This window comes from Passer domesticus, chromosome 2, assembly GCF_036417665.1.
Source record: "Passer domesticus isolate bPasDom1 chromosome 2, bPasDom1.hap1, whole genome shotgun sequence".
NCBI classification, from domain to species: Eukaryota; Metazoa; Chordata; class Aves; order Passeriformes; family Passeridae; genus Passer; species Passer domesticus.
In genome coordinates, this window is record NC_087475.1 from 899226 (window position 1) to 925757 (window position 26532).

At 48.1% G+C, this 26532-nt stretch overlaps 1 protein-coding gene across 4 annotated transcripts in view; it reads right to left on the reverse strand.

Moving 5' to 3' along the window:
- Positions 1-26532, reverse strand: part of ITSN1 (intersectin 1) — a 106641-nt gene that overhangs the window by 52014 nt on the left and 28095 nt on the right. For 3 of the 4 annotated variants that reach the window (XM_064405192.1, XM_064405186.1, XM_064405206.1), the window contains exons 3-14: positions 26416-26508; positions 25705-25768; positions 19691-19851; positions 17720-17896; positions 17073-17166; positions 14886-14986; positions 14143-14206; positions 11923-12060; positions 10987-11102; positions 8577-8839; positions 5372-5521; positions 4426-4566 (exon numbers count right to left, since the gene is read on the reverse strand). In XM_064405192.1, coding sequence (XP_064261262.1) covers positions 4426-4566; positions 5372-5521; positions 8577-8839; positions 10987-11102; positions 11923-12060; positions 14143-14206; positions 14886-14986; positions 17073-17166; positions 17720-17896; positions 19691-19851; positions 25705-25768; positions 26416-26508 — 1562 coding nt within the window. The remainder of the gene's footprint in view (positions 1-4425; positions 4567-5371; positions 5522-8576; positions 8840-10986; positions 11103-11922; positions 12061-14142; positions 14207-14885; positions 14987-17072; positions 17167-17719; positions 17897-19690; positions 19852-25704; positions 25769-26415; positions 26509-26532) is intronic. The other variant, XM_064405199.1, reaches the window with a different exon arrangement.

Sequence of the window (26532 nt, forward strand, 5' to 3'; positions counted from 1 at the left end):
AAATGTTCAAACAAGCACTTACAAATGTTTAATTCTGATTTTAATAAATAAAACACAGAATCCCCAAAATCCCTGGGGCTGGCACAGCCCTGCCAGCCCAGGCAGTGCCAGCTGTGCCCCATGGCCACCTTGTCCCCAGCCCAGAGCACTCAGTGCCACCTGCAGGGGACACCTGCAGGGATGGGCACTGCCAAGCTCCCTGGGCAGCCCCTGCCAAGGCCTGAGCACCCTTTCCATGGGCAAATTCCTGCTGCTGGCCCAGCTGAGCCTGCCCTGGCTGCCCCCTCCACTAATAGTTAATTAATAATATTAACAACAGTGTTAATGATTAATAACTTAGGTCAGGAATAGAAAGACAAACAATTACAGGAAGAGAAAATAAAGACTTTCCTTTTAAAGGAATATATTCTGGCCAAAAGCCATGAAACACAAGCCCTGTGGGATGACAGCCCCTGAGTCCTTGACCTCTCCACACTGAGCTCTTGGCAGAGGATTCTGATCTCAAACTCAGCACGTGGCTGGAAGGTTGTGAAGTGCTGTGCTACAGGGGTCCCTGCAGAAGGCACTCTCCCTTTGGAGGATCCTATAAATGTATTTCATGTGGAACCCTGGCCCCTTCCAGAGCATGAAATGCCACCTCACACACTTTTCTGAAGCCTGCACCTCCCAGCTCGAGTTGTCAAAACACTTTCAGCAGCACAAGGTGGAACAGCACCTGAGTATCAACATCCCATCTTTCCTACATTCCCTGGAACTTCTCTGAGCAGTTCTCAGGAACTGCAGGCTTTTGAGGAATCAAGCAGCTGACAGCTTCAATTTGTCATGGAGGATTGCAGTGGCATCACTCAATGCTAAGAATAAATGTCCCCTGATCCCTGAACACCAGGGTGAGCCCCAGGGGTGTCGTGGACTCCCCATCCCTGGCAGTGCCCCAGGCCAGGCTGGACACTGGGGCTGGAGCAGCCTGGCACAGTGGGAGGTGTCCCTGCCATGGCAGGGGTGGCACTGGGTGGGATTTGGGGTCCATCCCAACACAAGTCATTCTGTGATCCCACAATTCCACAGAAAGTTTTAATTATGGTTAAAGCCAGGGTTGAGTGCACTGCCATGGCTTTGGGCTGCCCCACTTTCCTCCTGCCCAGCCCTGCTGGGGCTCTGCAGTGCCCAGCTCAGCTCTGAGCATTATGCAACAACTGCAGCCTCCTGTGAGCTCCTGATGTTCCAGAAAATACCCTGAGACAGCACACAGCACAGCCAAGGACTTTAGGAATTCACAAGCAGCAAAGCAGCAGAATTCAGACAAATTACAGATTAGATTATGAGGAGCTGCACGTGTCCTTCACAGCTGCAGGGCCTGACACAGCAACAGAGCCCTCCCAGCCCCTCAGGGACATCCCAAAACTGGGCACCCTAATCCTGCCCTGCCCTGGGGCAGCCTCACCTCAGTGCTGGGGACATTCTGGGTGTCTCAGTGTCAGAGAGATGCAAGAGAGAGCCCCAGGAGGGACACGGGGGCGGGGAAGGGCCTGGAGGGGCCCCGAGGTGCCCTGGCCAGCCCAGCCTGGAGCAGCCTGAGGGCAGAGCTCCCCGGGGCTGCAGCTCCTCCCGAGGGCAGCGCAGGGACAGCTCCAGCTCTGCTCTGGGACAGGGACAGCACCAGGGAGCGCCTGGGGCTGGGCCAGGCCAGGCTGCAGGGCAGGGAAAGGCTCTTCCCCAGAGGTGCTGGCACTGCCCAGGCTGCCCAGGGAATGGGCACGGCCCCGAGGCTGCCAGAGCTCCAGGAGCCTTTGGCCAGCGCTGCCAGGGGTGCCCAGGCTGGGCTTGGGGGATCTGGGCAGGGCAGGGCTGGCACTGGGGGGTCCCTGGGGGTCCCTTCAGCTCAGGACATTCCATGACTGCCATCCTGGGACTATTGTCAGCCTGGAAGAAATGGGAAACACCAATATACACAAGCTATAGCCTTGCTGTGGTGGATGAGCTTTAAGGTCCCTCCCAAACCCAACCCCTCTGTGCTCCTGTGGCTCTGAGAAGGCTGCAGATCAACCAAGCAGCAGAATGTTCATCACCATGAAACAGAAAATCTCCTTCTCCAAGTACAAAAAGCACCACAGGACAGCATTTGAGGGTGGAATGTGATCACAACATCAGCTGCTTTGTTTGTAAAGGCCAGACCACTTCCAAACATCCCAGATTACTCAATGCACCGAATAGTTTGGGGAGTGTGTAAGGACAGAGAATGCCAAGGCATCCTGAAGGCCAAGTCCTGTTTCCTGAAAGCCCAGACAAGCATGGAATAAGCATCTAGCCAAGAACACCCACCACATGGATTCCACATCCCTGCCTCATACTGAAGAAACAGATGAAAGGAATTAACAGCATCACAAGCTCTGGAAACTCGTGCATCAAAAAATGGCCAAGAGTTGAGCAATGTCCCACATGGAGGGGAAATCAAAACCCAGCTCCTGCCCCTGGGACAAGGGAAAATTGTCTTTAAATCACCTGGGAGCCAAGGTGCTCAGCAAGGAGGTAAATAATTGCACTGAGCAAGCCCAGCCAGCACAGAGGTGTTCCCAGCACAGCCCAGGGGCCTGGAGAGCAGGACCCTGCTGAGCATCCCTGCAAGCAGCACAGGGCCAGAGAACTGGCACTCATCCTCATCACCACTTCTTCCACACGTTTAATAGAACTGCATCTTGGGAGTAATTAACAGGCTGAGGAATAATTACTCCTCTGAATTAACTCATCTTCCCACAGCAAGTGTCAGATGTATTAAACTAAACTGCTTCCAAATGAAGATACATCACCCTACAAAGATAGTGACAATATTGACTTTATAACTCTTTGGAGAGTTGAGAGGATGAAAATCTCCTTTTTTAAAACTCATTTACATCTTCAGTCTGTCCTCTACAGATGACATAGGAAAATTTACAGGATATCTGGAAAATTTATTTTTTTTCAGGAAAAAGCCTTAAGGTTCTCCCCAGACAAAATGTGGCCTTTTCTCCTAAGCAGTGACATTTTCTGGGTTCACAACTGGGATAAAAACACCTCAAGTGACACTAAGGGAAATATCAGTGGTGGAGATCAATGAGAGCAGGCATCATCACACAGCCACAGCCACTGCTGCCAAACCCCCTCAAACCAAAACCCAACAGAACAACTGCCAGGGAGAGCAGGAATGAAACTGGGATGGGATTATTTCATTATCACTTCTATAATAAAAATGATTTAAAATACTTTTTCAATTATAAAGTTATTATTATAATTATATTATAATAATTATATATTATAATTATAAAATTATAAAGTATTATTATAATACTTAATTTTAAATAAATTAAATAATTTAAAATTTATTTAAATTTTTATAAAAAGCACACACCCTCAAAAAACCAGTCTCATAATCTGAAGGTTGTGAGTTTGATCTTCACATGGGCCACCACTAAATGTTGGTTTATTTTATTTTCATTTGTTTTTGTTATGGCTGGGATTGAAAGTGTTTGAGATGGTATTTTGTGTTTGGACTTAGATGTTTAGTATTTTTTACTTACATTGTAGTTTTATAAGTTGTGAGTTTTATAGTATTTTTATTAATAAGTTATAAAATAGTTTTGTATTTATCTTTTTAAGTTTTTTTTAAGGAAAAGTTATTTAATTAATAATATTTAAGTTATTTTTATTTGTAACTTAATAACTAATTACTTTCTACCTTAATCACTGATTTTTATAATAAAATAGCAGGATTAGGTTTTAAGGCAGGTTTTACACCTCAACTCCATAAGTGTGAGATTCTTTGTAGTGCTACAAACACACTGAGAGCCCCCACGACCAGCCAAGATTTAATTGCAAGCCCTATGAAGTACTTAATAAAGAGAAAAATTCCTGAATCAAATACTACAGCCCACTGAAAAACCCTTAAAAAACCACAGTGAATATTTTTTCATAAAGGCAGACACCTCCTGAGCTGCAGCTCTCATGTGACAGAATTTTACATCAGTAAGAAAGGCAAATGCCAGGCTTGGACCAACAACTCCCTGCTTGCACTGGGAGCTTCCATTTCCAAAATTCATTATTTTTTATCATTAAAAAAAAAAATTCAACAAGCCACTTCGCTGCAGTCAGTTCTTTCCCCCAGCACAAACAGAATTTCCACGGGACAATTTTTTTCTGCTCTCCCCAAAAATTTCTGCAGCCAAATAATTTCCTGCTCCCACAGCAGGAGCCCAGCAGGATGAAGGGACAATCCCAGACACACTTCAGGTGCAGGAAGGAGTTCCCAGGCACCTCTGAAGGACATTAATTACAGGAATGACAAATTATCTTGAAGTGTGAGGAACAGCTCATTCCAAGTTTGCTCAGGGTACTGATGTTTTTGAGGAGGTCAAAATTCAAGGCTAAGAATAAAGATAGAGAACATTTTCTCACCTGTAGCTGCTGCTGCAAATGGGTGATTTCTGCAATTCTGAGTTCTCTGGATTTATTTGTACTTTCAATTTCTTGTCTTTGGGTCGACAGCCGACACCTGATATCCTGAAGCTTCCCCTCCAACTGGTTTCTTTTATCATTCTTTAAAAGAAAAGAAAAACATCTATTTAATAAATTTTTTAACCAAAATGTTCAGTTGTGCAAGTCTGGGTCTCAGAACTTCTTTTAAAAACTCCTTTTTTAAAAACTCATTTACATCTTTAGTCTGTCCTCTACAGAAGAGATAGGAAAATTTACAGGAAAATTTTTTTTTTTTTTTTTCAGGAAAAAGCCCTAAGGTTCTCCCCAGACAAAACCTGGCCTTTTCTCCTAAGTAGTGACATTTCCTGGGATCACAACTGGAATAAAAACACCTCAAGTGACACTAAGGGAAATATCAGTGGTGGAAATTCTAGAAAACATAGAAAACAACCAGAGCCAAGGCACAGTCACCACCACGCTGTGCTTGTGCATTGAATTTGCAGGGCAGCCCTGATGAGGGGAGAGAATCTGACTCCATCTTATCAGAAGGTTAATTACTTTATTATACTACATTATTTTATATTATATTACACTATATTACATTACATCTAAAATGAATCTGCTAAGCACTCAACTGCACAGCATTTTGTGACTGTCAGCTGACAGTCCTGACATATACTTGGCCCTGATAGGCTAAGGAAACAAAACACCATCATTCTGGGTAAACAATCTCCATATTGCATTTTAGTTTTGCACAAACACAGGCACAGCAAATGACAAGAATTATTTTTCCTCTCTCTGAGGTTCAGAGCATGTGAAACCCAGAAACATTCCTGGGAAGAATTGTGCCTTGCTTTTCTCTGTGAAGAGAAACGTGGCAACACTTGTGTCCTTGAGCTGCTCCACCACCACCACCAGCACTCACGAGAGCTTCCAGCTCAAACTCCAGGGTTTTCTTCTTGGCCTTGAGCACCACGATGTCCTCCTGCTCCTTGTTCCTCTGGTTCAGCAGCTCCTGCCGCCGGTTGCGCTCCCACTCCAGCTGCCTCTGCCTCTCCAGCTCCCGTTTGGCAGCCTGCAGGTTCAAAAGCAGCAGCTGTAATTTGGGATGGTCCTGTTCTGATATTCAGTTAGAATGTTGGTACAAATGGGGGCTGCTCTGGGCTCTGCACACACAGATTGCTCAGGGGCTGCTTCCCTGCACAGCAGGGGTGCCTTGTGAGGCTGAGCCAGAGCAGAGGCTGGGCAGAGTCACAGAATAAAGCAGGGATTGATTCAAAGGATCTCCTCCATGGATCCACCTGGGCAGCACCAGAGCCCAGCCAGGGCTGCACCCAGGATGAACCCAAATGGTCCCAAAATGCACCCAGGATGAACCCAAATGGTCCCAAAATGAACCCAAGATGAACCCAAATGGTCCCAAAATGGACCCAAGATGAACCCAAATGGTCCCAAAATGCACCCAAGATGAACCCAAATGGCCCCAAAATGGACCCAAGATGAACCCAAATGGTCCCAAAATGCACCCAAGATGAACCCAAATGGTCCCAAAATGAACCCAGGATGAACCCAAATGGTCCCAAAATGAACCCAGGATGAACCCAAATGGTCCCAAAATGAACCCAAGATGAACCCAAATGGTCCCAAAATGAACCCAAGATGAACCCAAATGGTCCCAAAATGAACCCAAGATGAACCCAAATGGTCCCAAAATGCACGAGCGCTGCCGGGGTCTCTCCCTGGGCTCAGCTCTGCTCCATGTGCACATTGCAGTTCAGTGTCCAACCCCACTGCAGCCCCTGCACTCCCATCCTTGTTTTTCTCTCTGCAGCCCACGGGGTTTGTGCTCTGGGGCTGAGATTGGGATCATTTGTCCTTGGTGCCCAGCTGGAGCAGGAATTGTTTTGTCTCCCTGCTCTGTGCACAGAGCTCACCATCCCATAATATGAAGCTCAGACCCCACACTAAAGCAGCACAGAACCTGAAAATATAAAACCTAAAACCTGAGGCATCACAGAGGTGACTGAACAGAAAACCCCTCTGTTTTCCAAGATCCAGTTTGCTGATTTAACATGTTGTTTAATACCAGGACTGGGAGAACTCTCCAAGACATATTCCAATCTCCAACATTAGACCCTCTGTAGCTTTGTGTTTCTGTGCTGAACCTATCAAGGTTTGGCAATGGGAGAAAAAAGGAGATTTTTTGGGCTACCCAGAGTGTTTTTCCTTTAACAAATTAAAGGCCAGGTTGGATGGTGCTACCTGCCCTGGTGGATGTTATCACTGCCCATGGCAGAGGGTTGGAACTGGAGGATCTTTAAGGTCCCTTCCAACCCAAACCATTCTGGGACTCTGAAATGAACTCAGCCCTGCAAAATCATGAATGCCAGATCATTCACACACCTTTTAACATCAAAAATAATAATATAACAGTAATAATAAATATTATTTTTAAAGAAGTGAGAGGTCAGGAGCATGTTGTCCCAGATGTCAGTGTCTCATCCATTCATTTCACAGGACAAATATAGCAAAAACTGCCCTTTCTTGCCTTTAACATCCCAGAAATTTTAGTTCCTGCTTTAAAAGTTTGCTCCCCAACCTGGCAGCAACACACCAAGTGCCCAGCACTCACCTGGATGCTCCCAAGCTGGGGCACTGTTGGAACCCTGGATACTGAGAATTCCAGACTTTCTGTGCTGCCAGGCTCTGACCCCAGGAGAACTCTGCACTGACCTGAGGCCCTGGAGGAGCTTCCCAAATGGAATGACAGAGCTGGGATTGTGGGTGTGCAGTTTGGATAGAAGTGTGTGATATCACAGGGTGGGAAACTTAAGGAGCTTAAGGTTTTAGAATGTAGTGATATCTATAAAGCAAGATGGAGGATTTAGGGTGGAGGCTGCTCCTCCTTCTTCACTTCTTCTCCATGGGTTTGGGTGGTTTTGTGTCATTGGATAAAAAAGTCCCCATTGTGGGCATGGGTGGTTGGTTATTGGGTTAAAAGTGAAAATAATTGAGGTGTCATTTCTTAATTGGACAGTTTATAATTATTATTTTTCACAGGCCTTGAAAGTCCTTGTAGAGAGAGACAGGGCTCCATTTTTAGTTTGTTGGAGTGAAGTGCTGCAGAGCTCAGGGTTTGTGAGACTGTGACAGAGACAAGAACTGATAAACATCTGAGCCCTAATAAGAAACACTGTCCCACATTTAACCCCGACCTTGGCAGCAAAAAGAAGCCCAGCCCCTGCAGGACCCAGCCCCTCCCCGTGCTCCCTGGTGTAGGAGTGGAGGAGAGTGCCCCTAATGACAGAGTGGCAAAGCTAACCTTTTTCCCCCAAAAAAGGAAAGAAGCCCAGAAGTTTCTCCCAACGATCAGGTGAAAAGCCACCTTATAGGACCCCAGAGACTTCACTAAAACCTTGGGGTCACCTCATTGGATAGAAGCCAAAAAGTCCCGCCTGGGCCATAAGGTAGAAAAAGAGGAAGACAAAAGAACTAAACTGCTTTTGTGAAGGTGTTTCTACCAGGGGCAGACCTCTGTACCTGGCTCGGATTTTCTGTTTGTTATTTTGCCTTTTTGTAGCCATGATATTTTAGTGAAAAATCCTCTGCTAGGATTTTTCCTGTCCTGAGGAGCTGAGAGCCTCAGGAGAGAAATGGAAACAATAACTATCTGCTGCTGTGGAATGCCACAGGTGCATCTTCCATTGGTCCATGTGGATTGTTTTCAATTGGTGACCAATCACAGCCCCCTGTGCCAAGGCTGTGAGCAGTCACAGGATTTTGTTATGCATTCTATTCCTATTCTATTCTTGTCTTGGTAGCCTTCTGATCTTCTCCTCTCTGTTCTTTTAGTATAGTTTTAATGTAGCATTTTAATATAATATATAACATAATAAACCAGCCTTCTGATGAAAATGGAGTCAAGCCTCGTGTCCTCACACAAGGAGTCTCAGCCTAAATAAGTCCTTTTATTAAACCTTTTTGTTCCTAACACTGCAGCAGAAGCCATCCTGCTCATTATTTGCCTCCAAAGGTAATAGCCAAGTGATCTTTGGGTGCGTTAGGTTCCCTTTTGAAGGCTCATAAAACCCTGGCCCGACAAAACAGAACCTCATGAAACCCTGGCTCACCTCTCTCCTCTCGATCTCCTTCCTCCTCTCCTCCTCGCGCTGCCGCTCCAGCTCCCGCTGTTTCTCCAGCTGCTTCTCCAGCTCCAGCTGCCTCTTGCGCTCCTGCTCCTGCCGCTCGCGCTCCTTCCTCTCCTGCTCGGCCCTCTCCAGCTGGGCCAGCCTCTCCTGCTCCTTGCGCTGCTGCTCCAGCAGTGCCTGCCTGCGCTTCTCCAGCTCCAGGTTGCCCCGCTCGAAGTTCTCCCGCTTCTTGTCCTCGAACGTCACTTTGTGATGGAAAGGAGGGGCAAAAGGGACAGTTAAACTCTGCCACTGACTTAGTGTCGCAACCCAGAGCATCTCTCTGGATGCCCTGGATGTCTCAAAGCCCTGGCAGGAAGCCAAAGACACCTGGAAATTCGATCTTAATTCATGGAGCAAATTACCAACCTTATATGAAGAATTATGGGCCACAAAAGTTTAAGTAGCAATCACAGGATGAAGGGAATAATTTTGGAGCACTGTACAGGGGGGTTTTGTATGTTGTACAGGGGGGTTTGAAATTCTGTACATGGGGGTCAGGGGTTCTAAGATGGAGGGATTTGGGCGTGCCCTGTCCTTCTTCTTTCTTCTCCCTGGCATCCATGTTCAGGATGATGTTGGCACGTGTGGATTGGTTCATAGTGAAAGTGCACTTGTTAACGAGGGTGAAAAGCATTGGAAATTAAAGGTAAATATCTAATACGTAGTTTTTACTGTAAAAGAGACAACCGCCCTGTGGGTGGGAGAGAGTGCCCTTGGCTGTCTTGCTGATCAGACCTTGGCTGGACAGACAGACAAACTTTGTAGATAAGGAACAATAAACTCAACTGAAGACCAAAAGCAAGAGTCCAGACTCCTTCTTCAAACCATGGCCTGCCCTGAACCACCTTTTCCCGTGCTGGGGCAGAGACAAGTGACAGCCGACCCCGGCAACTTAGGAACAAAGAAAGACAGAAATCCAAAGGATCCCCAGCAAAGGGAATGCACCTTCCAGCAGGGATGACCCTGCTCCTCCCCACTAGGGATAACGGCTCCACGGGCCAGCCTGGGGTTTGGTGTGGGAAATGGATTTGTGGAGAGCTCTCAGGGCCTGACAGAAGGCTCACACAGTGGGCATCTCTGTGCAAACCTTGAGACAAGAAATGCAGATTCAGAAATGTCCTGGAATAGGACAGACATTGTTGGGAGAGACATGGAGCTAGAAACAAGTTTCAGAGGATGGCCTTGCAAATAAAACTAGGTACTTTGGTGAAATACAACAACGAAAGACTGATGTTGCTGATTCCCTCAAAGCCACATCCTCAGCAAACCAAGGCATGAATTCCCATTCCTCAGGCCTCCAGCTTTCTCCACAAAGCTCATCAAGGGGAGTAATTTAGGCAAACCATTCTCCAGCTGATCCTCCATGAGGACATGGATCTGGAATTCCTCTGTACATGGGATAATAGGAGCAGTCCAACAGCCAACACTTCCATTAGTGCAAAGAATTCAGCTGCTGACATCATCAAAAGGCCATTATGCAAATGACCAGAACTTACTTCAAGTTGCTATTCTCATTAGATTACCCATTAGTGTCAGGAAAAGAAATGGTTTAGGTTCTTGAGCAGCTGAGCCCAGGATGCCTGGATTCCTGCAGATCCACATCCTCCTCATCTACTGCCCTAAAAGAACAGCCTCACTCCCTCTGCAGTCCCAGGGACTGTCCTTCCTTTTCCTCACTCCTCAGCACCTCCATCCAAATGGTTCTTTGCCTTCACCCTGTGCTCCTTTTCACACCCTCTGTGTGCCATTCCCACAGCCCAAAGTGCAGGTTTCTCTCCCTTGTGTGGACATTTTTGGGATGCAAGGCCAGGGAGAGCCCACATTGCCTTCCCAGCTGGACACATCAGCCCAACACCTGCTGAACCAGCTCAATTCTTGTCCTTTCCAGTTTGTGCCCCTGTCCAGCTGCCAGGTCCCTCTTCCTTCAGATCTTTTCCTGGAACTGCTGAAATCTGTTTTAAGTCTCACACTGTTACACAGACTCCAAGGAAAGAGCTCTCTGTGGGAATACTTGGATTTTTCACAGAGCACCTCAGTTCAAGCTTTGCTCCACCTAAGCCAGAGGATGAAGGCAGCAGGAATTCTTCCTTGCAATCCTGTGCCAGGGGTGCCCATGTGGGGAGTGCAGGAGATGAGGAGCCTGAGGGCTCTGCCCATCTCCAGTGCCACCAACCCAAAGGATCAGGCACAGGAATGAGCTGGACCCAGCAATGTCTTGGTTGTACCTTGACCTGTCCCAAACTGCTCTGGAAAGACATTTCTCTCAGCCCATTTAACCTCCCAGACTGTGACTTGATGGGAAACCCCTCTGGGAACAGCACACCAAATATCCCTGCTTTCCCTTGCTCACCTGGTAATTTCTTTTCCAGTTGCTGCTGTTCCTCCTCCAATGCTGGTTCCTCAGGTAACCTTTGGTCTACAGACACTGAACTGGCAGCAGAAACCCCACTGCCAGAGCGGACTCTTCTGCCAAGGAAACAGGAATTGTGGGTGCTTAACAGAGCCCAGGCCCACCCAAATTATTTATGATTTAATGATGGGATCAAATCAAATGCAATGATGTAATATTTCATGGTACTCAATGTCCATTCAGTGCTGCCCAGAGGGTCTCACTCAGGCATTGCCTCAGAACAGGATTTTCCAGGATCCCAGCAGTTCACTGGTGAGCTGAGAACCCCAGTCCCAAACTCTGCTTCCAGATGGCTTCAACCCTGTCCCCAAGATCTCTCACTTGGGGGGAGATTTCTCCCTAACCAATCTGAGTGTGGGGAAATGCTGACTTAAACTACAGTAAAAACAGCAGAGACAGAAGAAGAGCTCACTATAATCAAGCTAAAAGGAAGATCTCAGGTAGAATACACAAAAATTGGGAATCTTTAGGAGGATACCCGAAGCACCCAGTATAAAAACACTTATTTTAACTGCTGTTAGTTCTTCCCATCCATTTCTCCACAAAGAAGTGAAATAGAGCAAGAGAAGTGATGAGTGACCCCACTGTTCCCAAACCCAGCTGTACCAAAGGAGCTCTGGATGTGGTGCAAATCCATCCTGGAATTCCAATACATTCTGACTGCTCTATAGGAGTACAAGCCTGAACTTAAATCTTGGTTTCTATGGGCAGACTGAGCAGGTCTGGAAGGTGTGCCAGCACAAACACCCACCCAAACCCTGTTCTCACAGGGCAAAAGGGGAGGGGCACTGCTCAGCTGCTGTACTTGGCACTCTCAGAGCCATCCCAAATGACATACAGACCTCAGGATGAGGCTCCCAGGGGATGAGCAGTTACCTGAATGAGGGTGGGATGTACTCTGGGGGCAGGGCAGGTGGCAGTGGCTGACCAGACATGGCTACATCAATGAGGTGCATAGCCAGGATAAACTCCTCAGCTGTCAGCTTCCCATCTTGATCAATGTCAGAGAGATTCCTTGTTGAAGGGAAGGGACAGAGCAACAAAATTATTAAATATTAAAAAACATTGTTCAAAGGCATTGTTTCAACACACACTGTTCCAAATTAATTCAATTTTTCCACTATTTATTCCACACTACTCTGCCTTTTCAAAACAAATTAAAAACAAACCCTAAATGCTTCTATATTTCCTCCTTTTCTCGTGGCTGTCTGTCTGAAATCCAGCCTTGCAGCCATGGCTTCTCCTTCACCTGCTCTGAGTGCTGCCAGGAGCTCGTGCCAGAGAAGGAACCTGAACCAGTGGAGTTCTCTTGAACACCTTGTGAGCACCCAAAAGAACCAGCTCAGGTGTTTGGCAGAACTTTTAGGATTGGTCTCCTTCCTCCCTGGAGGCTCCTATCTCACATTCCAGGGCACCCACTGGCAGTGAAATCAAAGCCATTGATGTTCTAGTCCTGACAAGCACCAACCCACCCTGGCATTATGCACATATTAAAAATTACACAGTAATGTCTCTGGATGGCCCCAAAGCAGGGCTCCAACAGAGGCAAAAAATGCCTTTACTCCTGTTAAACTGGTGTTGGACAAAATTAACAGCCAGGGACAGCACCCAGGGAGCAGCTGGAGCTGGGCAAGGGCAGAGTTCAGTTGGATTTTAGGGAAAGGCTCTTCCCCAGAGGCTGCTGGCACTGCCCAGGGAATGGGCACGGCCCCGAGGCTGCCAGAGCTCCAGGAGCCTTTGGCAGCACTGCCAGGGGTGCCCAGGCTGGGCTGGGGGGTCTGGGCAGGGCAGGGGTGGCACTGGGGGGTCCCTGGGGGTCCCTCCAGCTCAGGGTTTGATTCTCCAGCATGCTGCACTCTAATCATGCAGGGAGATCTCCCATGATACTGGGAAAATCCAAGGGAAGCAAGTGATAAATTCTTCTGAAGGACTTTGCCGATGGGATTTAAATTTGGGAGACAATCCCAGCCTCACTCCATCCACACCTGGGACACTGAACTCCTCAGGCTGGAGCACAAACCAGGAGACTGGGAATGCACCATGCCCAGAAATGACAGAACTCCCAGGACAGCCTGAGGCTGAGCCTCTGAGTGTCTGAGCCAGGGATTCCAGCCCAGCACGGGCTGACAAACCTCACCCCAGGGCAGGGCCAGGAAAGGACCAACAAGAGCTGGAATATCCCCTCCTATGTCAGTGCATTGGCAGCTGTCAGTGTCCCCAGCTGAGTGAGTCCTGTTTGCAGCTCCTGCAGTGAGCTGGTGGCAGCTGCCTGCCCACACAAGCACTCCAAGGCTGGCAAAAGGAGAGCATTTCTTGGTTAAGCATCTCCTGGGGGACTGAGCTGGTTTGTTTTTATCCCTTTGTTAGGAAACAGAGAAGGAAAGGGTGGTTTTTAATTTATAACACAACTCCCAGTGCCTTGCAAAGAGAACAAGTGCAGCTGAATGGCCTTGTCAGAGTGACTGCACCACTGCCATCCTCACACTGAGTCCCTGGGCCAGCTCCAATGCTTCTCAAGCAAACACTCCTAAAGGACAGAAGTTAATTAGGAACAACTTCCCATGGGGCAATAAAAACATAATAAAGTTCAGCAAACAACAAGCTGGAAGGCAAAAGGGAAGCTGAGACAAATGCTTTAAAAAATCCATTACTGTGCAGGTCTGTAAGTGCAGTGCCTGGGAAATCAGCCCTGCCAGACCCATGGAAAAGGCAGAAAGAAAACCCACAAAGTGTGGCTTGGGTTGAGCTTCCTGTTCTACCACCTGTGCCAAGGTAAATGCTTCCCTGGTGCTCTGGCAGGGGATGTGGAAGGCACAGGATGCTGAACACCTGCTCTGCCTAAAGACCCAGCAGCAAACCACAACTTCCAAAACATCACACAAAAAAGTGTTTTGGAACACAAAAGATGCTCCTGGTGCTCTTGTGGAATAATATCAGTAAAGGCATGGAAGTGCAGGTTTTGTTTCTGAAGTTACACAGGACAAAGAGCAACATGTGATTTATCAGTGAGACTGAAAATGGAGAAAACCCCACAAGCTCACTGTAGAGCTTTCAGAAGAGTTTGTGTTTGGATGGAAATGGAAACATTTCTTTTACCATATTGTAGCCAGCTGAGCCTGGGGTAAACTTGACTGCATGAGAATCGTTCTTGCTTGGGGACCTACAAGGGAAACAAATATTAACAAAATAAGCAAGAGATGTGACCAGCAGAACTTGGCTCCCCAAATAACCAAAAATAATACTTCACTTCTGCACAACAATCACAGAATCCCAGACTGGGTGGGGTTGGGAGGGACCTTAAAGCCCACCCAGTGCCACCCTGCCATGGCAGGGACACCTTCCCCTGTGCCAGGCTGCTCCAGCCCCAGTGTCCAGCCTGGCCTTGGGCACTGCCAGGGATCCAGGGGCAGCCCCAGCTGCTCTGGGCAACCCAATCCCTCAGACTAAAACCCAAGAAAGCTCTAAAGCACAAAGACATGCACCAGAACTGGCAAAATCAAGCCAGGGGATCAGTTCTAGTCTCTCCCTGGAACTGGACACTGCTCTCAGCAGTGGGTGAACCAAGCACTGGAAATGGCTGCACAAGTGGTCACAGAACCCACTGTACCCTTTCCAGAAACATTTCCCAAGGTCAACTTTGCATAAAATAAAGGAAAGAAGGTGATAAAATGATCCTGGGGGATCCGGGGAATATTTGCTTCTAAACAAGAGCATTAAGCACGTGGAAGATTCAAACAGAAAAATACTGATGAGCCTCTTACTATGTGAACAACACCCTCAGTGGCATGAAACTGCTCTTACAGCTCAAAACAAGGAGACAACAGAAGCTGTGCCAGTACCTGTCAAGTGCCCACTCATGGTTTTGTCGTGGCTGTTGAAGAGCTGCCGGTACTTGAGCCGTGAGGACTGAGGCACAGCCCACTCTGCCACGGCAGGAGAGCTGCAAGGAGGGCAGGGAGAACAGGGACAGTTGGACATTTCATCTCAACAAGGTCATGGGAACAATCACAGAGTCACAAAACACAGCAGGGTTTGGGCTGGAGGGACCTCAGAGCCCACCCAGTGCCACCCTGCCATGGCAGGGACACCTCCCACTGTGCCAGGCTGCTCCAGCCCCAGTGCCCAGCCTGGCCTTGGGCACTGCCAGGGATCCAGGGGCAGCCCCAGCTGCTCTGGGCACCCTGTGCCAGCCCTGCCCACCCTCACAAGAGGCTGAAGTGCTGCACTGAGATCAAGTTTTATGCCTGAAAATGTTCTTTCCCCCAGTTTTGCCGTGGGGATGGGGAGGTTCTGAGGTGTCCCAGAGCAGCTGGGGCTGCCCCTGGATCCCTGGCAGTGCCCAAGGCCAGGCTGGGCACTGGGGCTGGAGCAGCCTGGCACAGGGGAAGGTGTCCCTGCCATGGCAGGGTGGCACTGATGAACTTTAAGGTCCCTCCCAACCCAAACCATTCCATTATTTATTACTGAAACCACCACAGGTTTGACCTCTTGTTTGCAAACATTTATCACAATTGAGTCTCTTGGAAGATGATTTGTTTGTTGTTGTTTTTTTAAAGAGTTTTGCTTTTTCCTTTACTGGCAGAGAATGAAGGAACCGAAATTGTTCAGAGGAGCTACAAGATTTTACCTAAACATGTCACAGAAAATGCAGAACAGCATTTTACTCTGCCTTTAACTGTTTCTCCTAGCCAAACAGAGCTGATGAGGGAAAACAAATGCAAAATATACTGGAAATGTAGAAATAAACATGTGAAAAAGCCACACTTGAACATAACGTTTCTCCTAACAGAACAAGTGAGCAGTGTAATATTCCCAGGTCTAATCCATTCCCACAACAGACTGAGTGGATTTGCAGCTCTAATTTCCCAGGCTTGATAGCTGAGAAATCCTAATTCTGAAAAACAAGGAGCAGAGTTTTTCTGCCTTTAGGCACATTCAAACTTTGTCCTTTTTTTGACCTTATAAACCATTCTCACATGACAAGACACAAACCAGTATCTCTATTTCTATTTTTGATTTCCAAACTCTTGATCTTTAATAATACCCCTCTATGTCAGCAAAGCAGAAACAATCTTCCCCTTCAATAACAAAAATAAGCAAAAAGGCCAAGTATTTAATTTTTACCCAGGAAATTTAATTTTTACCCAATTTTAACTGAGGAATTCCTCCTCAGTTTTGCTGGATTTGGGGGTTCCATACATTTTAACTTTTGTGTTACACATAAATTATATCAGAGCATCCCTATTCTGTTCCTGGCCAGTTTAGGTTTCAGAGAGAAAATTAATTGTTTTGCAAGACTTTTAATTATTTGCCAATACTGAGTAGTGTCATTTATCTAACAGCAGGGCAATAGACAAGCCTGCAGAAGGAAATGGAAATAAAACCAGATAATTTATTTGTGTCCCAAACCATTTTCCTCTGGCAAAAAACCTGTGCCATAGATCTGTGAGACAGATGATTTATAAGGACTTTGGGAAATCCCTCTCTTAACTCCTCTCAGGAAGTTTTATTTTGTTAGGTCCAGTTTTTTAAACCACAGTAAAACCCTTTTTGCTTAACCACATGTTTTTGTACATCTTGGATTAATCTAAAAGCCCTTAAAGTGATTTTTCACACAGAATTTGAAGAATATAGAGAAACAGTGATATGGAATGTATTTAAAATATGAGACCTATTAAATATTTTGCTTTTAGCAATTACCCTGTAGTGCTAATTTTAAATAATGCATTACTTGTTCTCCCAGTACCAGGAGCACGGTGCAGGTTTTGTTTATAGAAGCAAAAGCTGTTCTAAAAATCAAGTGAAGATCACATCAGCACTGTTAGCAGTTAATTACTTCATTTCCATGATTCCCTGCTCCTGGAGCATTACAAAGGTGGAGTAAAGCCACAGCACCCCACGGAATGCTGCAGAACTGATTTCTGCCACAACTATTATTTCAGACATGCACTTTGGGAAAGGGAAGGAGCTTTCCCAAGGCTGGGCACCCCAAGCCCCCTGGCTGCCCCTCCCTGCCCCAGCCCCACCTGGCCACGTCGAAGGATTGTGCCTTTTGCAGCTTGGCATTGAGCTGAGCTCCCGGCCCCGAGCGGCTGAAGGAAGAACTCTTTGGCAAAGTGGCTGGCAAGAGAGAAAACAGGGATTTATTGCTATTCACAGTGAAGCAGGCAATGCCCATGGCATTCATTCTCTCCTACATCCAGCACAAGCACTGTGGCTCTGATGGGAACTTTTTAACAATATGAAGAGCAGAGAGTCCAGCAGGACAGGGGAACACAAGGGCACTTCCCTTATATCCTTTTACTCCATAGCTTTATGGAAACCCTGTTGATACCAAATTGTATTTTGGTACATGTTAGGAACCATATGTAGTTCAGTATTAAAGTCACCCTAACAAACAGCAGTATCAAGAGACAGGAGAGGCCCAATTTCCAGGCAACAGCTTCCTGGCAAGTTCATTTCTCCAAGTGCTGTTTTATTTTCTCACCACGAGGGACTCCTGCGGGAGGCCACGTCCACATTCCTTCTTTTAGCTCTTCTCCAAGTGTGCCAAGTGGGCTAAAGCAAAGCACAGTCCTTCCCCAAAGGCATCACTGGAGTGGCTAATCCCACGTGTCCCGAGGAAATGCAGGGGAGCTGTTAGGAGCAGGAGAAGAGAGTGAGAGCAGCGTACCGGTGTGAGCGAAAGCAGGCAGGGGCTGGATGACAGCAGGAGCTCCGTTAGCCAGGGGAGGGACGGCGGCAGGGACAGAGGACACCAGTGGGGGGGACATCCCCACGACTGGGATGGATGCCATGGGCACCGGGGCCACGGTGGTGAGGGATGGCATGTTGGCAATGCCCCCGAGACCTAAGGGGGAGAAAAGCACAGGTTGGTTCTGACGCGCGCCCGCGGGGTCACTGACACCTCCAGGGGCAGCTCCCAGCCCCTGGGACAGCCCTCCCGGCCCGGCAGGGACAGGAAGGGGACACAGCACAGGGGACAGCCCCAGAGCGGGGCAGCACTGCCCCCAGCTGCCCAGCAGCAGCTGCTACACAGGGAATTGTGTGCCTTGACCTGAGAGAGGAGCAGCGCTGGCAGCCCCAGGGAGGAGGAGCCCCTGTCACCATATTTTAGGAAAAATCCTTTGCTAGGATGTTTTCCCCCCTGAGAAACCTCGGGAGAGAAATATAAACAATAACTATCTGCTGCTGTGGAATGCAACAGGTGCATCTGTGGTTGGTGCATGTTGGTTGTTTCTAATTAAAAGCCAATCACAGATGCAGCTGCATCGGACTCTGAGAGTCACAAGATTTTGTTATGCATTCTATTCTTGCTCTTTCAAACCTCTGATCAATTTTTTCTCTCTATTCTTTTAGTATAGTTTTAATGTGGTATTTTAATATAATATATACCATAATATAATAAACCAGCCTTCAGAAATAGAGTCAAGCCTCGTGTCTCCACACGTGGGGAGTCCTCAGGCTGGCCCAGAAGCTGCAGGGCTGGTGCTGCAGCCTTGGCTGGGTGAGACAGGGCAAAGCTGATGGAGAGCACAGCAAGGAGAGGCTGAGGGTGAGCACAGCTGCAGGGAACCAGGGGGGTTAGGGAGGGCCAGTGGTGCCAGGGGAAGGAGGAGGGGTGTGCAAACAGTTCACATTACAGGGAATGAGAGCAGGGGAATCACCATGTGGCTGGGCTTTGTGGGGGTTCATTTCATTCTGCCTTTTCTCACTTAACCCTGCATTGGCTCTGCCCAGTTTCACTATTTTCTCCCTAAGAATTTTATTTCTGACTGTAAAACTTGGGGGGGTTACAGTGGATCAAACCACAGTGCTGCATGCAGTTTATCAAAGGCACTGTTCCCTTCCCTCAGGACATTTAGATGGGATCTTGGGAAAGGGGAATTGTTCCCTGGCAGGGTGGGCAGGGCTGGCACAGGGTGCCCAGAGCAGCTGGGGCTGCCCCTGGATCCCTGGCAGTGCCCAAGGCCAGGCTGGACACTGGGGCTGGAGCAGCCTGGCACAGGGGAAGGTGTCCCTGCCATGGCAGGGTGGCACTGGGTGGGATTTAAGGCCCCTTCCATTCCAAACCATTCCATGATTCCCAGGCACCAATAACCCAGAGCCACAGCAAAGAGTAAAGCAGAAAGGGACAGATCCTCCCACAAGAGGACCAAGGTGTCAGAGGTTTGGCTTTATTTGGTTATTTTCCTTTCCCCATCCCATCTTCCCTACTCTTTTCCTAGAAATGATGGTGGCTTTGGCAATACTTCACCCCAGCAGCTGTTCAGCTCCTACCAGAGCAGCACAGCTCATCAAAGCAGATTGTAAAAACTCAAGAAGAGCAAAGCAGATCTTGCCAAGCTGGAGATCCAGTAATGCCAACAGGTTAAACCACAACTCCAGCCCTCTGGAATGCACTAGCCCTGCTACCTGAGCCATGTTTTGCTTGGAGCAGTGCAAACCTGAAGCAAACAGGAGCTCAGCTCAAGTAAAAGCCCAGTGCAATTTGTCTCAGTACATGTGCAACATCTCAGTTTGAGTCCACGTGCTTTTAGAAGCACTTTTCCCTAAAATTGTCTTGGAGAAACTGCAAAAGGACAATGCAATTGCTGCAGTCCCAGGTAACAGTGAGGAAAATGGAGGAGAAGAGGGATCTTACCAAATCCTGGGGCACCGGGCAGGGCGAGGGGCGGCTGCTTCATGACGGGCGGCAGCGCGGCCGGGAGCTGGTAACCCTGGAGCTTCAGCTTGATGAGTTTCATAGCTATGGAAAACTCCAAGGGATCCATCCTCCCGTCATTGTTCATGTCAGCTAGAGCCCTGCAAAACAGCGTTTGCACAGTTACATCCTGCAGTGAGGAACTTCAGGCCCTGCCCCAGGAGCAGGCTCACACGGGTGTGCGTATTCAAGGCTGATGGAGGGGCTGAGGGAGCTGGGAAAGGGCTGGAGAATTCCTGAAGGAGCTGGAAAAGGGTTCAGCCTGGAGCAGAGGAGGCTCAGGGGCCGTTGTGGCTCTGCACAAGTCCCTGCCAGGAGGGCACAGCCGGGGAGGTCGGGCTCTGCTCCAGGGAACAGGGACAGGAGCAGAGGGAACGGCCTCAGGCTGGGCCAGGGCAGGCTCAGCTGGGCCAGCAGCAGGAATTTGCCCATGGAAAGGGTGCTCAGGCCTTGGCAGGGGCTGCCCAGGGAGCTTGGCAGTGCCCATCCCTGCAGGTGTCCCCTGCAGGTGGCACTGAGTGCTCTGGGCTGGGGACAAGGTGGCCATGGGGCACAGCTGGCACTGCCTGGGCTGGCAGGGCTGTGCCATCCTCAAGGATTCTGAGATTCTCACTAATTTCCACTCAAAATTATGCCAGGCTAAAACTAAGACTCTATTTCAACTTAAGAGCTCCTTGATTTCTTTCCTTGGGTGATTAATAAATATTTTTGAAGTTGCTTTTCAACTCTTGGAGGAATTATAAGGAACCATCCAGAACAAATGCAGCTGTACAAAAACTTTGCAAAATCACACCAATGAAAGCACAGGGTCCTAAAACAGCACCACAGAGAAGCAAATCACTGAGTCTGCAAATCTGTACTTTAGCTCCACTCAAAATAAAACATTCTTGAAATCTGTGACTCCCCTCAGCACTGCTCCATCTGCAAGTGTGCAAATGTGTTTTCAATTAAACAATAGCACTCAAGATGAAACATTGAGCCTAGGCCTTGAATAGGCTTTCAGGGAAAGGAGTCTGACTTAAACAGTCTGCTTTTTGTTCCTTGCCTTGCTAGTTAAGAAAACCCAGCTCAGCAGGGAACAGGGCTGGGAGCTTGGGGGGGAGAGAAGCAGGAAGAAGAGTGTCAGTTCCTGCCACTGCACAGAAAAAAGCCCTGAGTAAATGCACATCAGTAACAGAAACAGCTGTACACTTACTTTTGAACACCATGGTTATTTCTTTGCATTGGTTTGAAGAATTAAGTACAGATTTCAGCACTGGAATAATACAGGTTTTGAAGTTCATGCATTTATTTCTATGTCATGGGTGTGGCCCTGGGCAGGGTGGTTGAACCAGAGCTTCATTTCTGATCAAATTCCCCTCAAAGAGTTTTTGTGCAACTAAGTGAAAGTTATCCCAAAAGTACCCCAGTGAACTGACAGCTATTTATAACTGACACACAAGGAGACAGCCAGGTAAAGGTAGTGGCCAAATGGAAATCCTCCCACTCCAAAAAAACCCCAAAACTTGAAAATCCCCATGGAGAGGCAGATCCCAGCAGGGAGCAGCACAGGTTTAGATCCCCAGCAGCATCAGAGACACTCTAAACCTGTCCAGAACTCCTAAGAAAGGATTTCCAGTGGTGCAGCTGCCTTAAATCACCAGTTCTGGTATCATGGGGCTAAATAACAGAATGAAAATTTGGGAGAAGCATTGAAACAAAGTCTGGAGAGGACACTGAGACACAGACACTGATATCCTTAAAAAGCATGTGCTGCACCTGTGCCTGGAAGATGCTGAATCCCAGAATCCCAGACTGGTTTGGGCTGGGAGGGACCCCAGAGCTTTTCCCATCCAGTGCCACCCTGCCATGGCAGGGACACCTTCCCCTGTGCCAGGCTGCTCCAGCCCCTGTGCCCAGCCTGGCCTTGGGCACTGCCAGGGATCCAGGGCCAGCCCCAGCTGCTCTGGGCACCCTGTGCCAGCCCTGCCCACCCTGCCAGGGAACAATTCCTCATTGCCAAGATCCCATCCATTGCTGCCCTCTGGCACTGGCAGCCATTCCCTGGGTGCTGTCCCTGCAGGCCTTGTCCCCAGTCCCTCTGCAGCTCTCCTGGAGCCCCTTCAGGCACTGCCAGGGGCTCTGAGCTCTGCCTGGAGCTTCTCCTCTCCAGGGGAGCACCCCCAGCTCTCCCAGCCTGTCCCATAATAGTCTTACCAGTGGATTTACACCTGCAAATACTTTGATTTACAAAATAAAAACCTTTCTATTAATTCTATTAGACCCTCAGTGGGTTCTGTCCCTGGCCAGAAAAATGGAGGAAGAGTAAAGATGACCCTGTAGGAACCTTGGCCCTTGAGGCACCATTTCCTGCTGGGACACAGCAAATCTTTGCATCCTACATGGGAAACATTCTTGCCCAGCAATCAGAAACTCTGATGTGCACCAGTGTCACTGCTCTCATTGAACTCCAATTCACATCAGCAGCTGTAGCTTTTCATTCAACATCTGACCTTCTGTGAACTCCTCTTACTCTACACCAACAGCTTCATTATTGAAATTGCCAGCACAAATATCAGTGCAGAGAGTTCTCTGCACCCCCCAGAATTTCTCCAGTTTTACAAACTGCAAAGAAAAAGCAGCTTTTGTCTGACAAACTCTTCCTGCTAAAATAGGACACATTTCCATTTCTTAGTTGCAGAAGTTGAGATCAGGCTGCTGGATTTTACTGTGGTGCTCTGGAATAAGCAGCACCTGAAATGCAGGGAGCCAGCAAACACCACCTAATTCCACTCATTTCTGTTCCTGATTAAATTGGGACAATGTGGTGCCCTTGCATTTGTTTCATTTGTGGCCTGGCTGGAACCAGTGCAGAGTAAGTGGATTAAACATTGAATAAATATTTACTATCTTCTGTAGGCCAGGCCTGTGTTTGCATCCAACACAAGAGCTGCAATGGGCTCAGCACCACCCCAGGGCTCAGGTGCTGCCAAATCCTTCCCCATGGATCTTTTCCTCCACTTTTCTGCAGAATGAAAAGCCAGCTTCATTATTTTTGCATGTATGAGGTGCACAAAGTGAACATGGGCACTTTTCCCACCAAACGTGCTGGAATTAGCACACAAAGCCTTATCCATGCAAGCAGCACTGTGCAGTTCCCAGTTCTGCAGTGACTCAGCTGGACATTCCCCCTGGCTGTCACAGCCCCAGGTGTGTCACAGGCTCACCAGCAGTGAGCAGCACTCAGCTCTCTCTGGATGCCTGTGCAGGAATTAATTACCTGAATTCCCCCACTCTGCCCACCCTGGACACAAAGTTAGGAAGGCTGGGAGGGAAGCAGACATCAGGAAGTCTCCCAGTGACTCTGTGCTGCCAAAATCAGTAACCCCAAGAGCATGGAGAACAGCTGGCATTGGTTATTTCAGCTCTGCTTTCCTTCCAGGGGCCAGGCCACACAGGAGATGCTCTTTGAGGCCCCATTCCCCAGGGCTCTCAAGAAAGGCAGATTATTCTGCTTAAGCACAGTTATCTCCCAAGCCACTGCAGGCCCAGCTCAAAGCAAATTAGAGGCTTCTTAATTGATCACCAGCCTGGAGGATTGTGGAGCTGGTGAAGGGCAGGGCAGCACAGAAGCTGCCATGGCAGACCATAATACTTCACTCCTTTGCTCACTGAGGCCCCACAAACTTCTTTCCTTGCATGAGGAGCACAAGGGACACAGGAATTGTCACTGCCAATAAAAACTGCTGTTGTGAAGGACTGTGAGTCCTGGGGAAGCTTTTATGGGCCCAGGAGTGGGGCACTGATCAGATTTATTCCTCGTGCCCCCCCAGCTTTTTTTATTCCAATCAACTACAGCTAGGATCAGCAGAATGACCAAGGACAGGAAAACACCCTCCAGAACACCACACCAGACAGGCAGACCCTTCCTTAGGGACTGCCCTGGATCCCTGGCAGTGCCCAAGGCCAGGCTGGACAGGAACTGGAGCAGCCTGGCACAGTGGAAGGTGTCCCTGCCATGGCAGGGCTGGCACTGGGTGGGCTTTGAGGTCCCTCCCAACCCAAACCAGTCTGGGATTTCTCAGATCAGAAATTAATTCCAGAGTTTTACAAGTTGTTTTAACTCAGAATTACTCTCCTTCCTTGAGGAGTCCTGTACCTCCCCTTCTCTCCCAGTACCAATCAAATGCCACCTCCAAAAACCCAACCCAGCTATCCCAGGAGCAAACAGTGGGGAAAGAGCAGCAGCTCCCATCTCTCAGAGATTTCAGGCTCATTACTCCAAAACTCCCCCGCCAAAGTACTCAAGTATCTGTATAAAGATTTTTACTTAAATATTTACTTCTTTTAATTCAGAGATGACAGAAAAATTAAGAGAGACACAGAGAAAGGAATATCCATGAGCTGCTTTATGATTTAGAAAGGCAGCTTGAATAAGTTTTAGTTCAGCTTCATTAACAAAAATGTGCAGGTCTTGTCTCTATGACAACTCCAGAGGGAGTGGAATGATTCCCTTCCTCTCAAGAGCCTGGAAAACTGAATAATTCAGAGAGGAAGAGATCCTTAGTCAGACTATTTACAACTGTTTGGATTTGTTAACACCTATTTAAAGCCAAGGCTTATGGAAGATTTTTGGAGAAAGGATGTCTTGTTTAAAACAAAACTTCTTTCCTTGTTTAATTCAGAGGCAAGAGAAGTTCCAAAGGGACATTGAACACTCACTGAGGCTTCAGCAAATAAGACAACCAGTCCAGCTTTGATATTTGTAAGATGAAGATAATTAGAAAAGAAAATAAGCTCTTTATTTAAAAGCCATGTAGGTCTGGGCATGCAGCTTTCCAAACCAATAAAATAATTGCCCTCTTTCTCCTGTCAGAGCAAAATTCTGCCTTTAACAGTCCTTAACTGCACCAGAAAGTTTTTGTAATGGCAATAAACTCCATCTCAAATAGCCCACAGAGGAAAAGGGAACAGATTCCCTGTAGCAATATTATTTATGCAAACCATGATTAATCACAGAATCATGGAATGGGCTGGGTTGGGAGGGACCCCAAATGCCACCCAGTGCCACCCTGCCAGGGCAGGGACACCTTCCCCTGTGCCAGGCTGCTCCAGCCCCAGTGCCCAGCCTGGCCTTGGGCACTGCCAGGGATCCAGGGGCAGCCCCAGCTGCTCTGGGCACCCTGTGCCAGCCCTGCCCACCCTGCCAGGGAACAATTCCTCATTGCCAAGATCCCATCCATTGCTGCCCTCTGGCACTGGCAGCCATTCCCTGGGTGCTGTCCCTGCACACACAGGTCCAGCTCTGGCAGGGTCAAAGCAGAAACCCTGCAGGACAATCTGGCAGTGTGGCAATGTCTGTGCTGTGTCATGGGCAGCACATCTGGATCTGCCTGAACTCACCAAGGAGTGACAAAAATTCAATTTCAAGCTTTGACTCCAATTCCAATGGAAACAATCTATGTCAACCTTCATTTTTGTAACAAACACTCCAGGTCTTGCCTAGGCTCTCCCATTAGCAGATTTATCACTAATTACTGTGCTGAGCAATTGTATTAGTCCAGTTTTAACAGAGCTGCAAGCATTTAGCAATCTGACATGAGGGTTTGCAACTGCCAACTCCCAAAATGCCATTTGCTGGGACAGCCCAGGGCCATTGGGGGGACACCTGGGGACACCTGGGCTCGTGTCCAGCCACTGCCACCAGCACCCCAGGGCCATTCCCAGCCCCTGTGCCCCAAGACTAGAGTGCTCCATGGGGCTGTGGTGACCCCAGGGCAGGAGCCAGCTCTTGTCCCTGCTGACCCCAGCCCAGGCTCCAGCCTGCCCAGATGCCCCTGCAGAGCTCCCTGCCCAGCCTGGCACTGCCCAAGGGAGCCCTGGATGCTGATCCCACAAAGCCTGGGCCTGGGGAGCCCCAGGAGAGCCCAGCCCAGTGTGCCCCACAGCCAGCCCTGTGCCCACCCCACACTCACCATATCTGTGCTAGCACTGGCTGAGGTAACCCAGATTGGAAAAAAAAGTTCCTGGCTTGATCACCTGTAAAAGAAACAGGACATGGCTTCAGCTCCAGCTCCAAACACCTGGCAGAGGGAATGGGGCATCAGGAGGCAAAAACATCTGCAACAGAAGCCCAGCCCATGCCATGGCTGATGAGCACTAAGAAAATTCAATGTACCAAACAGAGCAATGAAGAGGAGGCCTCCTACTGCCTTTGAGACCAAAGTTTGATGAAAATTTATTAGGATCAGTGCAATTCCTTGATTTGGAGCTTTGCTCCCCACTGTTTCAATCAGTTCTGCATTTAGATCTTTCCAAGAGGTCAACCATGCTGATGTCAGTGCTGCACAAATTGGATTTCTAAAGCTGATTTCAGTTAAAGTGACACAGCTTTATTTAATCAGACCTTTTATTTATCACAATATTAGTGTGGTGGGCTGACCTCAAGCACAAAGAACCCATCACTCCCTTCCACAGCAGGATGGGGAAGAGAAAATATCAGAAAATAACAGAAAAGTTGGGGCTGATGTGGCAAAATATTTGAGCAACAGGATATAAAATAAGAAATGCTTGTTCAAATGTTCTAATTATTATGCCCATATGTCTCCCAGGCAGCTCTGCACACACTTAGGCTCACTAGTTAAGATTTAACTAAATAAAATTAGAAGTGGAAACTGTTTGCTTACCAGTGATAAATCCAGCAGTTGGTTTCAGACTATGGAACTGTTGATCATGTTTTGCTCTCTCCTCCACAGTAATAGCCCAGATATCCAGGTTGCCTGGTTCAAAAGAAATGCAGAAAT